The sequence below is a fragment of the Dendrobates tinctorius genome, unplaced genomic scaffold, assembly GCF_039654945.1.
Source record: "Dendrobates tinctorius isolate UK_male_01 unplaced genomic scaffold, ASM3965494v1 ptg000028l, whole genome shotgun sequence".
NCBI lineage: Eukaryota > Metazoa > Chordata > Amphibia > Anura > Dendrobatidae > Dendrobates > Dendrobates tinctorius.
The window spans coordinates 96,720,200-96,737,787 of NW_027361696.1; the positions used below are offsets into that span (position 1 = coordinate 96,720,200).

The 17,588-nt window shown below is 44.2% G+C and overlaps 1 protein-coding gene across 2 annotated transcripts in view; it reads right to left on the reverse strand.

The window, feature by feature from the left end:
* The window catches only part of LOC141085649 (sulfotransferase 2B1-like), a 201,801-nt gene that overhangs the window by 144,718 nt on the left and 39,495 nt on the right, over nt 1-17,588 (reverse strand). For both annotated transcript variants that reach the window (XM_073571195.1, XM_073571194.1), the window contains exon 2: nt 240-380. In XM_073571195.1, coding sequence (XP_073427296.1) covers nt 240-375 — 136 coding nt within the window. In that variant the 5' untranslated portion in view covers nt 376-380. The remainder of the gene's footprint in view (nt 1-239; nt 381-17,588) is intronic.

Genomic DNA, 17,588 nt, shown 5'->3' on the forward strand with positions numbered 1-17,588 from the left:
GTCACAAAATCGGTGACTTTACAGCGATATTGCTAGTGATATCGCAGTGTGTAACGGGGGCTTAAGTGTGTTTGAAAGATAACATATCACCATGAAAACACCATCCACACGGTCAAACATTGTGGTGAACCATACTGGACCTGACTTTACAAAAACAAAGATTATTTAAAGATTTTAAGGTTAATTATATAAATAATTAATTTATATTAAAGTGACAAATATTAAAATATGCTAATTACCTGATTTGGGAAAGGTTACATTGTAAATGTCATCATCCAATACTTTAAATTCATTTTCTGCATAAGCAATAGACTCTTCTGAGTACAAGTCATTGGTAAATCTGATCCCTTTATATAGAAAATAGTTATAAGTCATTTTATCTGTAAAAAATAAAAACTAATTACAATTCAGACATTAGCAATTTTTTTTAAGTTTTCATCTTTTAGTTTTAGATCACTTTGCACTCATACTCTTTATCTATGAATTTGGTATAGTGTTCCAACCAATTCTTGTTCAAAAAAGCTTTATAATGATTAATGAAGAGCGAATACATTCGGCACTATTAATTACTCACACGAATAGTACGCTATTCGTGCTATTCTTTACTCAGCAAGTAGTTAGCTATTCACCCCAATATATTTGATTGACTGGCCCAGCATGTTTGGCGCTTTATTTGCAGCCAAAGAACTTGCTGGGCTTGCTTGACCATCCCAGTAATGCAGTCGCCATCTTTGGGGTAGCATTACTGTGATTGGCTGGCCTTACAGTGTCATAGGGGATATTTATGCCCTGCGGGTGCCATCTTGCATGCGGAAACAGTGTAGTAAAAGCATAATGTGAGTATAGAGAGAATGAAAGCAGCGTATACAGTAGGGAGAATTTCTGAGTCCAAAAAGATTTTTTAAGAGCTACTGAGAGTGAAGATGAGTTCTCTGTTAGACTGAGAAAGCATAAGAAGAAATTTAATACGAGGGAGAGTGAATGGCAGGGTGTTAGCATTGCAAGTATATACAGCAGATCTCTGCTAGGTTGCATTGTATACACTGTAGGAACAGATTGTGTGAGTAGGGAGAGAGGCAGGGTTTCATATCCAGTACCATAATATACAAAACAGCTCTTTTTATAATAAAATAATATTCCTCAGCACCAGTATATACTAAACAAATTTTTAAAGAGCTAAATAATATTCCTGAGTTCCTCAGTAGCAGCATATACTAAACTACTCTATCTTTACAACTAAATAACATTCCTTAGTGCCATCATATACTAAACATCTTTTTTTAGAGCTAAATAATATTCCTCACCTACTGATGAAATAGTTTATTTATCTAGCAGTTGTGCGACTGGCGAAAAGCCTGCTCACATACACAAACGTCACTTTTTACCAGTAAATTTTCCGAGTCAGCTGTTGGCGTGTGTCATAAAGGTGATACAAAAAATTAAATACTCTGCTATTGTTTAAATAAATGGCGTATATTTTTCTAGTAGTTGTGCGACTGGTGCAAAGCCTGCTCACATACATAAACATCACTATTTACCAGTAAATCTCCTGATTCTGCTGTTAGCTTGTGTCATAAAGGCGATATAAAAAAATTACTATTCTATTGGTTAAATAAATAGCAAATGTTTATCTAGCAGTTGTGTGTCTGGCGCAAAGTCTACTGAGATATTCAAACGTCACTATTTACAAGCAATTTTCGTGAGTCTCCTGTTGGTGTGTATCATAAATACGATATAAAAATAATTTCTCTGCTATTGGTTAAATAAATAGCATATATTTATCAAGCAGATAAATATGCAAATGTCACTATTTACCAGTTATTTTCCTGAGTTTGCTGTTGGCGTCTATCATAAAGGCGATATTTTAAAAAAATGTGCTATTGGTTAAATAAATAGCGTATATTTATCTAGCAGTTATGAGACTGGCACAAAGCCTGCTCACATATGTAAACATCACTATTTACCAATAATTCTCCTGAGTCTGCTGTTGGCTTGTGTCATAAAGGCGATATTGAAAAAAATTACTCTTGTTTTGGTTAAATAGCGTATATTTATCTAGCAACTGTGCGACTGGCGCAAAGCTTGCTGAGATACGCAAGCATCACAATTTACCCATAATTATCCTGAGTCTGCTGTTTACTTATGTCATAAAGGCGATATTAAAATATAGTTACTCTGCTATTGGTTAAATAGTGTATATTTATCTAGCAGTTGTGCAACTGGAGTAAAGCCAGTTGAGATAAGTAAACATCACTATTTACCAGTAATTTTCCTGAGTCTGCTGTTGGCGTGAGTCATAAAGGCGATATAAAAAAAATTGCTGTGCTATTGGTTAAATAAATAGCGTTTATTTATCTAGCAGCTGTGAGACTGATGCAAAGCCTGCTGAAATACACAAAAGTAACAATTTAAAATAAATTTTCCTTAAGTCTGCTGTTGGCATGAGTCATAAAGGTGATATAAAAAAATAATTACTGCACTATTGGTTAAATAAATAGCATCTATGTATCTAGCAGTTGAGCAACTGGCGCAAATCCTGCTCACATACGCAAACATCACTATTTACCAGTAATTTTCCTGAGTTTGCTGTTGGTGTGTGTCATAAAAGTGATATTTTAGAATGTGCTTTCGGATAAATAAATAGTGTATATTTATCTAAAAGTTGTGCGACTGGTGCAAAGCCTTCTCACATATGCAAACGTCACTATTTACAAGTCATTTTCCTGAGTCTGCTGTTGGCATGTGTAATAAAGGTAATATTTTAAAAAAATTACTCTGATATTGGTTAAATAAATAGCACAATTATATATATAGCATTTGTGTGACTGGCATCAAGCCTGCTTACATACACAAACATCACTATTTACCAGTAATTTTCTTGAGTGTGCTGTTGGTGTGCGTCACTTAGGCGATATAAAAAAATTACTCTGCTATCAGTTAAATAGTGTATATTTATCGAGCAGTTGTGCAGCTGGCGCAAAGCATGTTGTGAAATACAAACGTTACTATTTACCAGTAATTTTCTTGAGTTTCCTGTTGGCGTGTGTCAAAATGATGACATAAAAAAATTACTCTGCTATTGGTTAAATAAATAGTGTATATTTATCTATCTGTTGTGCAACTGGCGCAAAGTCTACTCACATGCGCAAACCTCACTATTTACCAGTAATTTTACTGAGTTTGCTATTGACGTGTGCAATAAAGGCTATATTTTAAAAAAATTACTGTGCTATTGGTTAACCCCTTTCTGATATCAGGCGTAATAGTACGCCGATGTCAGACTCCCTGACATGTGCCCGCAATAACCGCGGGTGGAATCATGATCCACCCGCAGCTATTAACCAGTTAAATGCCTCTGTCAAACTCTGACAGCGGCATTTAACAAGCGCTTCTGGCAATAGCACCAGAAATATGCACACCCGTGACCCCCAGCACGTGATCGTGGGTCACTGGTGTGTTGGCATGACAACGGAGGTCTCCTGGAGACCTCTATGGTTGTCAGTGCAGGCTTGCTGTGAGTGCCACCCAGTGGTCGGCGCCCATAGCAAGTAAATCTGCTGCATAGAGGCGATCTGATCATTGCCTCTATGTAGCAGAGCCGATTGGGTTGTGGCAGCTTCTAGTCTCCCATGAAGACTATTAAAATATGTCAAAAGTTAAAGAAAAATGTTTATAAAAATATAAAAAAAAGCAAAAAATAAAAGTTCAAATTTCTACCCTTTCACCCCATTCAAAATAAAACAATAAAAATAAAATCAAACATAGACATATTTGGTATCACCGTGTTCAGAAACACCCGAGCTATCAATAAAAAAAGGCTTAACCTGATCGCTAAATGGCATAGCAAGAAAAAAAATCAAAACGCCAAAATACTTTTTTTTGGTTGCCGCGACATTGCATTAAAATGCAATAGCGTGCAATTAAAAGATCGTATCTGCTCCAAAAGGTATCTTTAAAAATGTCAGCTCAGCACACAAAAAATAAGCCCTCACCCAACCCAAGATCACAAAAAAATGGAGGCACGACGGGTGTCAGAATATGGCGCGATTTTTATTAGCAAAGTTTGGAATTTTTTTCACCACTTAGATAAAAAGAACCTAGGCATGTTTGTTGTCTATGAGCTCAAAATTACTTGGAGAATCATAATAGCAGGTCAGTTTTAGTATTTAGCGAACTTAGTAAAAAAGCCAAACAAAAAACCAGCATGGGATTGCTTTTTTTGCAATTTCACCGCACTTGGAATTTTTTTCCTGGTTTTTAGTACACGACATGGTAAAACCAATGCAGTTGTTCAAAATTACAACTAGTCCCGCAAAAAACAAGCCCTCACATGGGTATATTGATGGAAAAATAAAAAAGTTATGGCTCTGAGAAGAATGGGAGTGAAAAAGAAAAAGGCGAAACTGAAAAAAGCTCCGGGAGTTAAGGGGTTAAATAAATATCATATATTTATCAAGCAGTTGTGGAACTGGTGCAAAGCCTGCTGAGATATGCAAACATCACTATTTACCAGTAATTTTCCTGAGTCTGCTGTTGCTGTGTGTAATAAAGCTAATAGCTAAAATGAAATTACCCTCACGTTGCTAGATACAAGAAGTTTGTACATAAGACCTCTGTGAGGGTACTTGTGAAAAATAAAGCCAGGACATTATTTTTAATAATGCATTCAATATGGGAGTGACGTTAAGGAATGGGGACGTGTATGTGGTGATGCCCAGCAAAGCCATGTGACAGATAATAAGGTGACTGTATCTCGTTCTAGATTCTTGTCAAAATTTGATCTGTGAGCTAGACCAATGTCAAACCCAGACAAGTGAGCGGATGCTGTGGGATTGATGGCAGACAAAGGCTCCATTGTGTTGACAAACAGCACCACCAAGTCTTCCACATGGTCTATTCTCAGTAGCCAAGAGGCTGGTCTTCACAATCCTCAACCTGATCCTCCCTCTCCCCCCATCAAGAGTCCCAGTAGACATAAGAGTCCAAAGCTGTCCATTCCGACTAAGGGCTCATGTCCACTTGCGGTGAAATTGGACGAATTCAATCCGATAAAAAAATCGGATTGAATTCAGACCAATGTTATTCTATGATTGTGTCTTCATCTGCGTTTTTTTTTCCAGCTCGGATCGGATCATGATCGGACTGGAAAAAAAATCACAGCATGCTGCGATTGTAATAAAAAATCGGATCACATCCCACAATAGAAGTCAATGGGTGAGAGAAAAAAAATCGCACAGAACTCGCACCATGTGAGTGCTGTGTGATTTTTAAGCACTGCTTAAGCACCTCCTTTGAAAAGCTGGCAATTCATATATATATATATATATATATATATATATCTACAGTAAAGTCACACAGACAGGTTATAATAGAAAAGGTAGAATAGATACATACAAATACTGTAGAATACACATATATATATATATATACATGTCAGTGACACACATACATATATATATGTATTTATATTACATACATATCAGAAAATAATAGAATAGTTGGTTTACATACAGTAAATACATTCAGAATATGTAGATATATAGATGTGTGGCAAATACAATTAGTATATTATGTGTGCAGCTTAATGTTAATGTGCTGAATTAATAAAACATTATTTTTTTGAAAAAATGGCCTAGGCTCCCCCACAATTTTCCAAGCCAGAGAGAGAAAGCCAGCGACTGGGGCAGAAGTTTATAGCCTGGGAAGCGGGTAATACCCATGGACCTTCCCAGGCTATTAATATCAGCTCACAGCTGTACACTTAGCCTTTACTGGCTATTAAAAAAGGGGGACGCCCCAAAAAAATGATGTGTGGTCCCCCTATAATTAATAACCAGAAAAGGCTATGCAGTCAGCTCAAGGCTGATATTCATAGCCTAGGAAGTGGTCATGGATATTGGCTGCCCCCTGGCTACAAACACCAGCTCACATCTCTAAGATACGCCGATTCTGGCACTTAGCCGCTCTCTTCTCAATTGCCCTGTAGCGGTAGCAAGTGTGGAATAGTTGTGGGGTTGTCAGCTATGTATTGTAAGGTCACATCAAGCCCATGGCTTAGTAATGGAGAGGCGTTAATAAGACACCTATCCATTACTAATCCTACAGTTGTTATAGATTAAGTAAAAATCACAGCCAGACTAAAGTATTTTAATGACATAAAACACTAAACACAGTTTCCCATCTTTATTATACAGCTAATCCATGTGATGCCCTCGTTCTCCTGTAATAAAAAAAACAAACCACCAATATACCATACCTGTCCATCGTTGTGTCTCACGCCGTAATTCATATCTGGGAGATATACATTTTTCAACCTTAATTGTGCTAAGATGCGACCGTCCCAGCTGAAAAACACTGGCTAATGAGGAGATGCTACCAGCGCATACTCCTGCAGTGACTTTACAGAAGCTTTCTCTCTATGCAATATAAATGCAATATAAATGTTGTTAGTGTATCCTTCATACACTAACGACTCAGCTTTGTATGCCTCGCACAGACATGGCTTCGCTCTGTACACATTGTACATACACGGCTTCGCTCCGTACACCTCGTACCCATGCGGCTCCGCTCCGTACACCCCGTACACATGTGGCTCTGCTCCGCTCCATATACACATGGCTCAGCTCCGTACACTTCGTACACACAGTGCTTTGTTTCATACACCCCGTAAACACACGGCTCAGCTCCGTACACTTCGTACACACAGCGCTCCATTTTGTACACCCCGTATACACGTGACTCCGCTTCATACACCACGTACACACACAGCTCCGCTCCATACACCAAGTACACACGCGGCTCCGCTCCGTACACCTCGTATACACACAGTTCCGCTACGTTCATCTCATACACACACGGCTCCGCTCCATACACCTTGTACACACACAGCTCTGCCCTGCACACCTCATACACACACGGCTTTGCTACATCCACCCTGTAAACCCATCCTGACCCCACAAGTAAACTCTCCCTCATCCAGCACCATGACAACAGCACAGCAGAGTCCTGCAGACACTGAGACCCCTCATCACGTGACCCTTGACTCCTCCCCTCCTGTGACCTCATCATAGGTCCTGTGCACAGAACAGCCATATATGAGCAACCTGAGCAGATGCAGGAGAGGAGCGACTTCAGCTTCAGGACCTGTGATGATGTCACGGTCATGTGAGCTGGGGATGGCTTCTGTTCTGGAATGTGCTGTGCATAGAGGGAATTGTATGGTGTTCAGCACACAGCCCCTTCTGAAATGACAGGTGGGTGTGGTGGCTGATTCGCAGTGTGGGAAAACTAAAATCCCAGCCGGGACAGCGGTAGGGAGTGTGAAAATTTGGACTGTCCCGCTGGCTCCGGCACAGTTGGTAGCCCTGGCTTCATCATTGCATTCCCAGCTATGCCTGTGACCACAATGCATTCCCATAGCCTCAATATGCCTCCGTGCATATTCTGGGGAGAACACTCAGCGCCCGCTAGCTGTAAGTCTGGTTTCACACTTGCATTTTTTTGCGCTGCGTTTTTGCGCATGCGTTTTTTTCCTATACTTAACAAGGGTGTGCATTGGCATGTGTTTGTATGCGTTTATATGCGTTTTTTGTGCGCTGCGTTTTTTTCTGGTCTGCGCCCATACTTTCCAGATGCTACGTGTTGCATTTTTTGGTCCACCCAACCACTTTAAAAAACACATGGGCACATATGCGCACGGAATGTGCAAAAAAATAACATTAAAGTCTATGGGTGCGCATACGTGCGCATTGCAATGCGCACGTATGCAGTTTTTTGCGCTTGCGGTTTTTGAGTCATCATTGTCTAGACACATGTTGAAACCACCCCCTACACAATCAACATGAGTCTATATAAAACTAGGTGTCTGCCTGCACTGTACCACAACGCTACAGACAGCATGGAGAGCAGACAGACTGCAAAAGAAGAGACCATTTTCAATTCATGCTTCAGCGGCAAGAATGTGAGCATCATTATATCTAATGTATGCGTTTCCTTTTAAATTGTATTATGTACTAATGCTTTGTATTATTTTTACATGCAGTATGTCTTCTGAATCTGAATATTCACCTTCCCGGCAGGAACTGGCACAAGTAGACCGTGAGGTGATTATTTTCGTGCGTTTGGTAAGTATATCTGCTGCTTCTCCAAATCTCCAAAATTTTTTGTTCTTTTTTTCAGACATCATCATCTTCAGCGGACGTGACTAGTGGGGCGAAGCAGCCAAGCCAAGTCCCGATGGTGATACGGAATGTAAATATAAAATGATTTGTAATGGGGTTTTTTTTTATTTTTTATCTTCTATCTTTCCTCTTTTCTGAACCTTTTTTTTAACTTTTTATTCTGACAAAATTCGAAGATTCTAATGAATGTTTTTTGTCTAGGTTCCACAACGGGATGATGACGTCTACCTGGATAATGAGCAGCTTATCCGCCTGGTCAAGGAGCGTGGCCTGTTGTGGGACAGCCGTGACCACAAGGACAATGTGGTGACCCGGCGGCTATGGAATGAGGTGTCCGCAGCGTTGATGGATGGCTGGGACAGCGCCCCTGCAACCTCCAAAAAGGCGTTTAGTAAGTATTTCCCTGCTCTGTGATGCCGCAGTGACTATTGTCCTTGATGGTACTGTTGGGTTTCCTGCTGGATATATTCTAGCAGGAAACCCAACAGTGTCATCTGGCTCAACAGTGACTGCTTTTGGGTATTGTATTGCTGTATTGTGGCGCATTGACTCTTGTTCATGATGTCACTGTTGGGTTTCCTGCTAGATATATTCTAGCAGGAAACCCAACAGTGTCATCTGGCTCAACAGTGACTGCTTTTGGGTATTGCATTGCTGTATTGTGCCGCATTAACTGTTTTTACTGATGGCACTGTTGTGCTTACTGATAGCATATATTGTGCATCATACACAATTGTTAAATATTTTTTGTTTGTTTTTCCAACAGTGGACAAAGTCCGAACACATTGGCGCTCGATCAAGGACCGCTTCAACACTGATGTTCGTGCTGAGGGGTAGGTTCGCAGTGGTTCAGCGTCAAGACCCAGAACAAAATACCAGTACTATCAAGATTTGGAGTTCCTAAGACTGGTCCTTGCCACCAGAGCGTAAGTATTTTAATTTTTTGGCTTTTATTTTTATTAATCTGTGCTTTTCTATTCCACAGCTGATGCTTCTTGTAAATGTTTTTCCTTTCTTCCACAGCACCTGGAGCAGCACCCTGCAACCTGTCCCTGGAGCGGTCCTTTATCGGTCGACCTCGGACCGGTCTCAGCCATCCCACAGCTAGGAAGCACCTTGCACATCAGCAACACGGACAGCTGCTGACCAGGAAGCTGATCAATCAGGTGTTTCCATGTCCCAGGTCTCTGCCACTGGTTATGCGGGCACTACCCACCTGCGGCAGAGGGCCTTGGATAGGAATGTCTTGCCCGAGTTTATGCACTTGAGCGAGGCCTTTAATGCCAGCCTCAAGTCGCTGTCAGACAGAGTGGAAAGCAGTTTTTCACTCATGGAACGTGGTTTTAACCACATGGAACAGCGCTTCCACTCTGTCAAACAGCGCCTTGACCGTCTGGAGGCCGACCTCAACAGACCAGCGCACCATTTTTTTAGTAAAATTGAAAAGGGCATGGCGGAACACCTTAGTCCTGAGCAACAGCTGAGTGTGTTGCAGGCCTGCAACAATGCTTTCTTGCAGGCAATGCAGCAGAATCGGTACGAGCAGCAGTCAGTGGTGTCATTTCCAACTGTGCCACCTTTGAATCGCTTCACCTGACTACCGACTTTTGCTGCATACCACTGCACGGACACCTCTATTCAAAGCCAAGCCAGCCAACATTACACCACCACAAGTCTGAGTGCTGCTGGTCACTTCACCGACACCACCATGGCAAGTGCTGCTCCTGTCTGGAGCACCACCGCCACCCCAATGCATGCTTGGAGCACAGCCACCGTGATCACTCCTCAAACGTGGAACAGCCCTGCTGCCAACACTCTAACATGTACTAGCCCTGCCGCCACCACTCCGCAAACATGAACCATCACTGCCACCACCAGTCCTCCTGCATGGACGAGTACTGCCACCGCCACCGCAGAGCATCAGCTGCAGCCACAGTAGCAGCAGGCACAGCAGCAGCCACAGCAGCAACAGCAGCAGACGGGGACCGACATTCCTTATTTGCCCCAAGTTCCAGGTGGGGCCAACAATCAAGGCGGGCATTGGGCACAAGGAAGTCCAGGCAGGACAGTTTAAGGAGACCCAAAAGAGCTAGGAACACTTTTGCTGTACCTTTGTCCTCTCCTCATAGTGTGTCTAGCTCCATTCCCATCACTGACCTCCATTCCCCCACAAGTTTTGTTGTCCCTTCCCCTAGAACACCTTCATCCACTATAAGCTGTTCCTTGTCACTGCACACCCCCAACTTGCAACTATCTTCCACCAAACACAGAAAAAAATAAACTTTTTTATAATTTTTTTTGTTTAAAAATAAATTTACATTTCTGGTTTACCATAATAAAGTTTGATTAATTTTTTTTCACCGCCTACACACACTGAACCATACACACAATGTGCCTTACACTTTGCAAGGTGTCATAAAAAGTGATTTGAGGATGGTCTGTTTTTACCATCCTCACTTCACTTATTGTGATACTAGGCCAGGGGGATTATAGATATACCTTGTAATTAACTGCATCCTATATTAAGTGTGTGTTGAATAAAATGATGGGTAAAATATCCATCATATATAAATACCCAGGCCTAGCATCATAAATATTTATCAAACCTGGGTAGGTGATTATTGTATTGGAGTGTAAAAAGACATAGTGCACTCGGTAGAGGTATCAAAACAGCTTTTGGTCCCTCATTTGGCCAACTTCAATGGATGACCTGAGAGGGTGCTGAGTAAATTCAGGCAATGGGTTAGGAGCAGCATCATCGAGTTCAAAGGTCGGGTGCTCTTTAGCCATCACAAAATTATGTAGAACCACACACACCTTCACCACCTCATCCACTGTTTCAAGTTTCAGGTTAATGGTTGTGCTGAGAATGCGCCATCTGGAGACAAGAATCCCAAAAGCACACTCTACAGTTCTTCTGGCCATGGTCAGCCTGTAATTAAAGATTTTTTTGTGTGATCCAAGTCATGGCTGGAGTAGGGTTTGAGCAGGTTTTGATACATCTGGAATGCCTTATCACCAACCATTACAAAGGGCTGTGGCAGAGCTTTGGTGTGGGGAAGAGGCCGTGGCATGGGGAAATTAAATTGGTGGCCATACAACCTCTGGCCCGTGTCAGAGTTCTTAAAAGCCTGGGAATCATTCCCACGGCCAAATGCCCTAATGTCCACTGCAACAAACACAGTCTGCATCCGCAATGGCCATGAGTACTGTAGAAAAGTACTTTTTGTAGATATAGTACTCCGATCCAGTCCTTTTAGGTTTGATTATCCTTATGTGTTTCCCATCAACAGCTCCCAAACAGTTGGGGAAATTGCAGACTGTCCAGAATTTGTCAGCTATTTCCTTCCACTTTTCAGCAGTGGGCAGGGGCATAAATTCTGGACAAAGAATGTTCCAGAGAGCCCGGCAGGTATCCGCAACAATTCCAGACAAGGTGGAGATTCCAATACGGTACTGGAAGTGTAGTGAAGATAGGGTCTCTCCAGTCGCCAGGAATCTGTGAAACAGAGAAAGAAGTAAAATTAATATTTCTGTATATGGTTTTTTAAAAAAATAAAATAAAATAAAAATTTAGTACATTGAAGAAAAATAATTAGGCCAGGTTTGGAATAGTACATATCACAAAAAAAAAATTATGCAGACCCCTCTTGGTTTTTAAATATTACGTACCGTAACGTGACTAGGAGCCGTTCGTCAGGAGGAATCACATGGCGGAGTTGTGTGTCCTGTCTCCGGATGTATTCTTGGACACGAGCCAGCAAATCCCTGAAGCTTTCTTGGGACATCCAGATATAATCTGTAAACTTCTCCGGGTTTGCCTGTAGCTCGCTGTAGAAGGTGTGGTACGTCCCACGGCTCTCCCGGAGTTCAACAATCGGATGTATCCACAAACGCCGCGGCTGCCGTCTTCGCTGTCTCTCTCTCTTCCTTTGTTCATGGCAAGCAACTGCATATGCCTAAGCCATTGTGATGTCCAAATCCAAGTTGAAGTGAAAACTCTTCCAGCGCAGATCCATGTTGACACAAGAAAAAGCAAGAAAATGTGAAGAATACGACTGTAGACAGGGTCTATATAAAGAATTACCATAACACACCACCACTGATGTCCCATTGGTGGTGTGTGTTCTAAGATTTTTATCTCAAATTTCTTCTGTGAAGAACAATGCACATAAAAAAACGCAAACACATTGAAAATGCATGCAAATGCATACAAATGCTGCATTTTTTTTACTTCATGCGCACAGAAATGCTACAAAAAAATGCAGCGTTTATAAGCGTTTGTATGCGTTTTTTCAATGCATTTGTCTGCGCAAAAAACTCAGCGCAAAAAAACGCAAGTGTGAAAGAAGCCTAAGGCTAGTTTCACACTAGCGTTTGTGAGCGCAGCGACGGCCTGCGCACGGCCGCCGCTAAGCCCCGCCCCCTGCCGCGCCTCCGTCGGCAGCTCCACCTACCGGCGCAGGACGCTGCATGCGCCCTGCGTCCCCTATCTTTATCACTGGGGGCGCAGGCCGTGCACAGTTTGCGTTTGGCGGCGCATGCGCCTTTTTGACGGTGCGCCGGCGCAACCAAAATGCAGCAGGTTGCGTTTGGCGCAGGTCGGCGCACCGCGGCAGGGGGCGGGGCTTAGCGGTGGCCATGCGCAGGCCGTCGCTGCGCTCACAAACGCTAGTGTGAAACTAGCCTAACAGGGGTCACTGCCTCACAATACATCTACTATATAATCGTCTAATTCTGTCTGTCTGTAACGGAAATCCCGTGTTGCTGATTGGTCGCGCCCGGCTGGCCGCGACCAATCAGCGACAGGCGCAGTCTGGCCATGAATTGACGCGGAATTCGAACAACGCACGCCACCACTACCGTCAGGAGATGTGCGGCGCTAGCTGCTGATCTCCCGATGGATGCCGCGGGTCATCTCTTGCCGCACGGAGGTCAGCTTCGACGCAGCTGGGAGATGAACGGGCAGGGCTCAATGTGCGGATGGTATCCAGGGTGCAGAGGAGATGAGACTTTCTTCCAGGCCCTGGGTACCATAAACATGTAAAAAATAGAATTCAAATAAAAAATAGTGATATACTCACCTTCCGACGTCCCCCGGACTCTTTCCCTCCTGTCACCACGAGCCCGGCATCTTCCAGTCCCAGTAATGCTTTGCGCGAAAGACCGCTGATAACGTCGCATTCTCGCGAGAGTGACGTCATCTCAGGTCCTTCGCGCTAAGCATTACTGGGACCAGAAAATGCAAGGAGCGTGGAGAGGAGATCGGGGACCGTCGGAAGGTGAGTATAACCCCCGCTGTCCATATTCTAGAATACCCGATGCGTTAGAATCGGGCCACCATCTAGTAGATATATATATATACCCATTCCCCTGTGTTACAGCCTTTCCAATTTGCAGTCCAGGAAACAGGGGCTGATGCCTTCTGCACACAACCTGTGGTTGCACAGATACAAGAATCAGCAACCATGTCCAGTTTGTTGTCCCAGCGCAGCATTCAGTTGACCCTGCCCATTTATAGGAAGCAGAAATATCCACCCACAGGCACAAATGCTAAACGCCCACATTGCCAGATTGCTAGTCATGGAAATGTTGCCCTTTCAGCTTGTGGGAGTTGAGTCTTTCCGTGGCCTCTTAGTGGTGGCAGCCCCACGGTACTCGATTCCTAACAGCAACTATTTTTCCCAGGGTGCAGTCCCCATGTTACATAAGCACGTGTTACACAATATCAGCTGTGCTCTTGCCAGCGCAGTCACAGGGAAGGTCCACCTAACCACAGACACGTGGACAAGTTCTAGTGGACAGGGATGCTACAATCTCCTGATGGCACACTGGGTGAACCTGGTGGAGTCTGGGAAAGGATCAGGGGCTAGGACATCACATATCTTACCCACACGAAAAATAGCGGGCCCAATTTCCATCAGGGTTTCAGTCTCCTCGTATGCCAGTTTCTGTCTCTTCTCCTCCTCATCGTCAGCTAAACTAGCCTCCTCAGCAGGGAGCTCTGCAGCACTGCCTTGGCAAAGTTGCATCAAGCTCTGCTGAAGTTCTGTTTAGGTGATAAAGATCACAATGCAGCAGAGCTGTTGAAAGAGATAAACGACCAGATCAATCAGTGGCTCTCCCCGCTGAACCTCCAACCAGGTCTGGTTGTGTGTGTTAATGGGCGTAAATTGGTGGCGCCTTTAAAGCTCAGAAAGCTTGTACATGTTCCATGCATGGCCCATGTGCTAAATTTGGTTGTACAGTGGTTTTTAAAAACATACTCTGACTTGCCAGACCTACTTGCCTACTTGCCAAGGTACGCCGTGTCAGTGCCCATTTTCAAGAGTCATCTCCAGCTTTTGCCGATCTGGCTGCGATGCAGCAGCGCTTTAATTTCCCTCATCACTGACTAATTTATGACCTGCCCACACACTGGAATTCAACCTTTCGCATGTTGGCAAGGCTTAGTGAGCAGCAGAGGGCAGTGTCTTAATTCGAGCTTCTCAATGACTGTCAGAGTAACACTCAGCCCCCACACCTGACAACTGCCGAGTGGGTGTGAATTGCTGGCATATGTTAGGTTCTTCAAAACTTTAAGTATTGCACCAAGATAGTGAGCACTGATGACGCTATTATCAGTGTAAACATCCTGCTGCTGTGTCTATTAAAATGTTTGCTGCAGAATCTCAAACAGAAAGCTTTGAATGCCGAGCAGGTGGCTATGGAGCAAGATTTTACAGTGGCTGATACCACACGGCCCTGCCTCAGACAATATTCTCAGGCCACAGTGGGTGATGATAAGAAACAGGAGGAAGAGGAGGATGGGGAGGAACAGGAGTTTTTGGTCAGCACTACAGAGGGGACTCTCAATCCCAGCTTCATGCCTGTCCTGCATGGGTGGCCTGAATAAGAGGAAGAGGCAATGCCTCGTGAGGAGGAGAGAATGATCATTTTGGTGGGGACACTGAATTTTTGACTCTTATTTTGTAGTCTGCTACACATAGCAGAGTTCATGTTCAGATGCCTTTCCCAAGACCCTCGCATGAAAAAAATTTTGTTCAACATGAAAGACTGGCTGTGCACCTTTCTTGACCGACGATACATGGAGAAATTTCCTTCTCTCACATCGGAGGTAGACGTGTCATTTTCAGTGCATACATGCCAGAGGGCTGTTGTTGAAAAGTTGGTGAAAAGATTACCCTAAAACAATGCTCTTTTCAGCCATAAGGATAAGAGGGGAGGGCCATGCACACCAGGTGCAACTCGGGAAGGAGAAATGTCCACCAACTGGGCCATTTTCATGAAACCGTCACATCAGCAATGGTGTAACTATGACGAGGAGGGAGAAGTTGACCAAGATGGTTAAGGACTACTTAAGAGACCATACCAGCATCCTTCCTGAATCTTCAGTGCCCTTTAACTATAAGTTGTCCAAGCTGCACACCTGGCTCGACCTCTCCTTGTATGCCTTGGAGGTGCTGCCATGCCCTGCGGCAACTGTGTTGTCTCACTGGGTTTTTAGTTCGGCTGGTGCAATCATAAAGAATAGGTGCACACGGCTGTCAATAGAAAATGCAGATAGGCTGACTCTTCTAAAATTGATTTCCTCTGACTTTGTAAGCCCTATGGATGAAAGCAATGTGGCGTAAATGCAGCCCAAATGTTTTTATTTGGAAGTTTTCTTATGGTATGTTTCCACGGGGTGTAATCTCTGCGCTTTGGTTGCAGCGGATACCCCGCTCCGCCCAAAACGCCAGCCCCGGTTGTACGCGGGTGATTCAATGAACAAATGCAAAATCACCGCATCCTATTCATAGACTGGGTTATTTATCTTGCGGAGGTGGAGTGTCTCCGCAAGATAAATAGAGATGCTGCAGTCTATAAAGACTCGCCGCATGCCCGCTTATGCAGGGCCGCCGAAACGCCAGCCCCGGTTGTACGCGCGGTGATTCAATGAACACATGTAAAATCACCGCATCCTATTCATAGACTGGGTTTTTTATCTTGCGGAGGTGGAGCGTCTCCGCAAGATAAATAGAGATGCTGCGGTCTATAAAGACTCGCCGCATGCCCGCTTACGCAGGGCCGCTGAATGCGGCCCTGCACGCATAGTGGAGACGGGATTTCATAACATCCCCCCACTATGCTGTAACATCTGGATGCTGCGGATAGGATGCTGCGGCTGCACGCAGCATTCAATCCGCAGCAAATACTGAAGGACTCTGGACAGTGGAAACATAGCCTTAACGTCCATCCTTTACCTCCGTGCCATGTCCTCCGGGGTAAAGACTCAACCAACCTCCCAGGCAAGTCAGGGCTCTCCTCTCCAACACTCCGCCAACATGTACCTTCCTGGACGACTCCGCCAATGCGCCTTGTGGTGTGAAGCACTCCAGGACTTAGTAACCCTGGAATGCCTCCTAAGAGATGTTCCTAGAACTGTACTTGCACGGCAGACAGCTGTAGCCTGCTTCGGGGACGCCTCACTCCCGGCTCTCTATCTGTGTTGCTGTTGTGCCTCAAGTCTTGGATGGGAGTAATGCATTTACAGCCAACTACTCCACCGGTGTCTGCTGCAGAACCATAAGTGTCTATGCAACCTCGGGGACGGGCCCCGGCCTTGAGCTAAGAACCTATAGGCAGGGTTCCTCTTCCAACCCACTTCTCCTCTCTGTTTTCTACTCCTTCGTTCCGTACTTGACTCTCCTTCTTATGGAAACTTAGGTTACAGTTCTACGTCTTTCCACCTTCCTTACTTTCGTGTGCCAGCTGGCTCAGGTCATTGAGGCAGCTGCAGCACTTCTTCCTCCATCCCTTCTTCCAGTGATCCTCACTCCTCTCTGAGTGACTTCCTACTCCGCCGACCTTCTGTCAGACTGAACCCATAATTCTAAACCTTCCCAATCTTTTATATGGATCTAAACTCCACCCACCTCCCAACACATCCAGTGTTCCAAGCAGGGAACCACCAGAGGTGCTCTGCTACTCTCTATGCACTGAGCCGCAATGTGGTTGTGCAGAACTACCCTGCTGCGTGGGGTGCAAGTGTTGGAGTGTGGAAAGGAGCTCCCAACTTACCCAGACGGTGGGGCACCACACCTTAGGAGAAGGTGCAGTACCTCTGTGGCGACTGAACCTCAGAGGCGCCACAGAGGCACCTAAGCCAAAGGCTCTGCCTGGAACCAGCTGACATTACTGGAACCCAGGGGGACATATTCAAGATTGACTTCCAAAGAACCAGCTAATGGTACTGGAACTCAGATAGGCAGCAGAAGGTACACATGAAAAAAAAAGTCCTACAGGGGGAGCTTGTCCTATTGGCATACGGAACCAGCCTTCATTGCCAGATCCCGCAGCCCACATAGGAAGCACCTAAACTGCAGGCACCATAGAGTCGGCTAACCCGACCGCAACACGACAGTA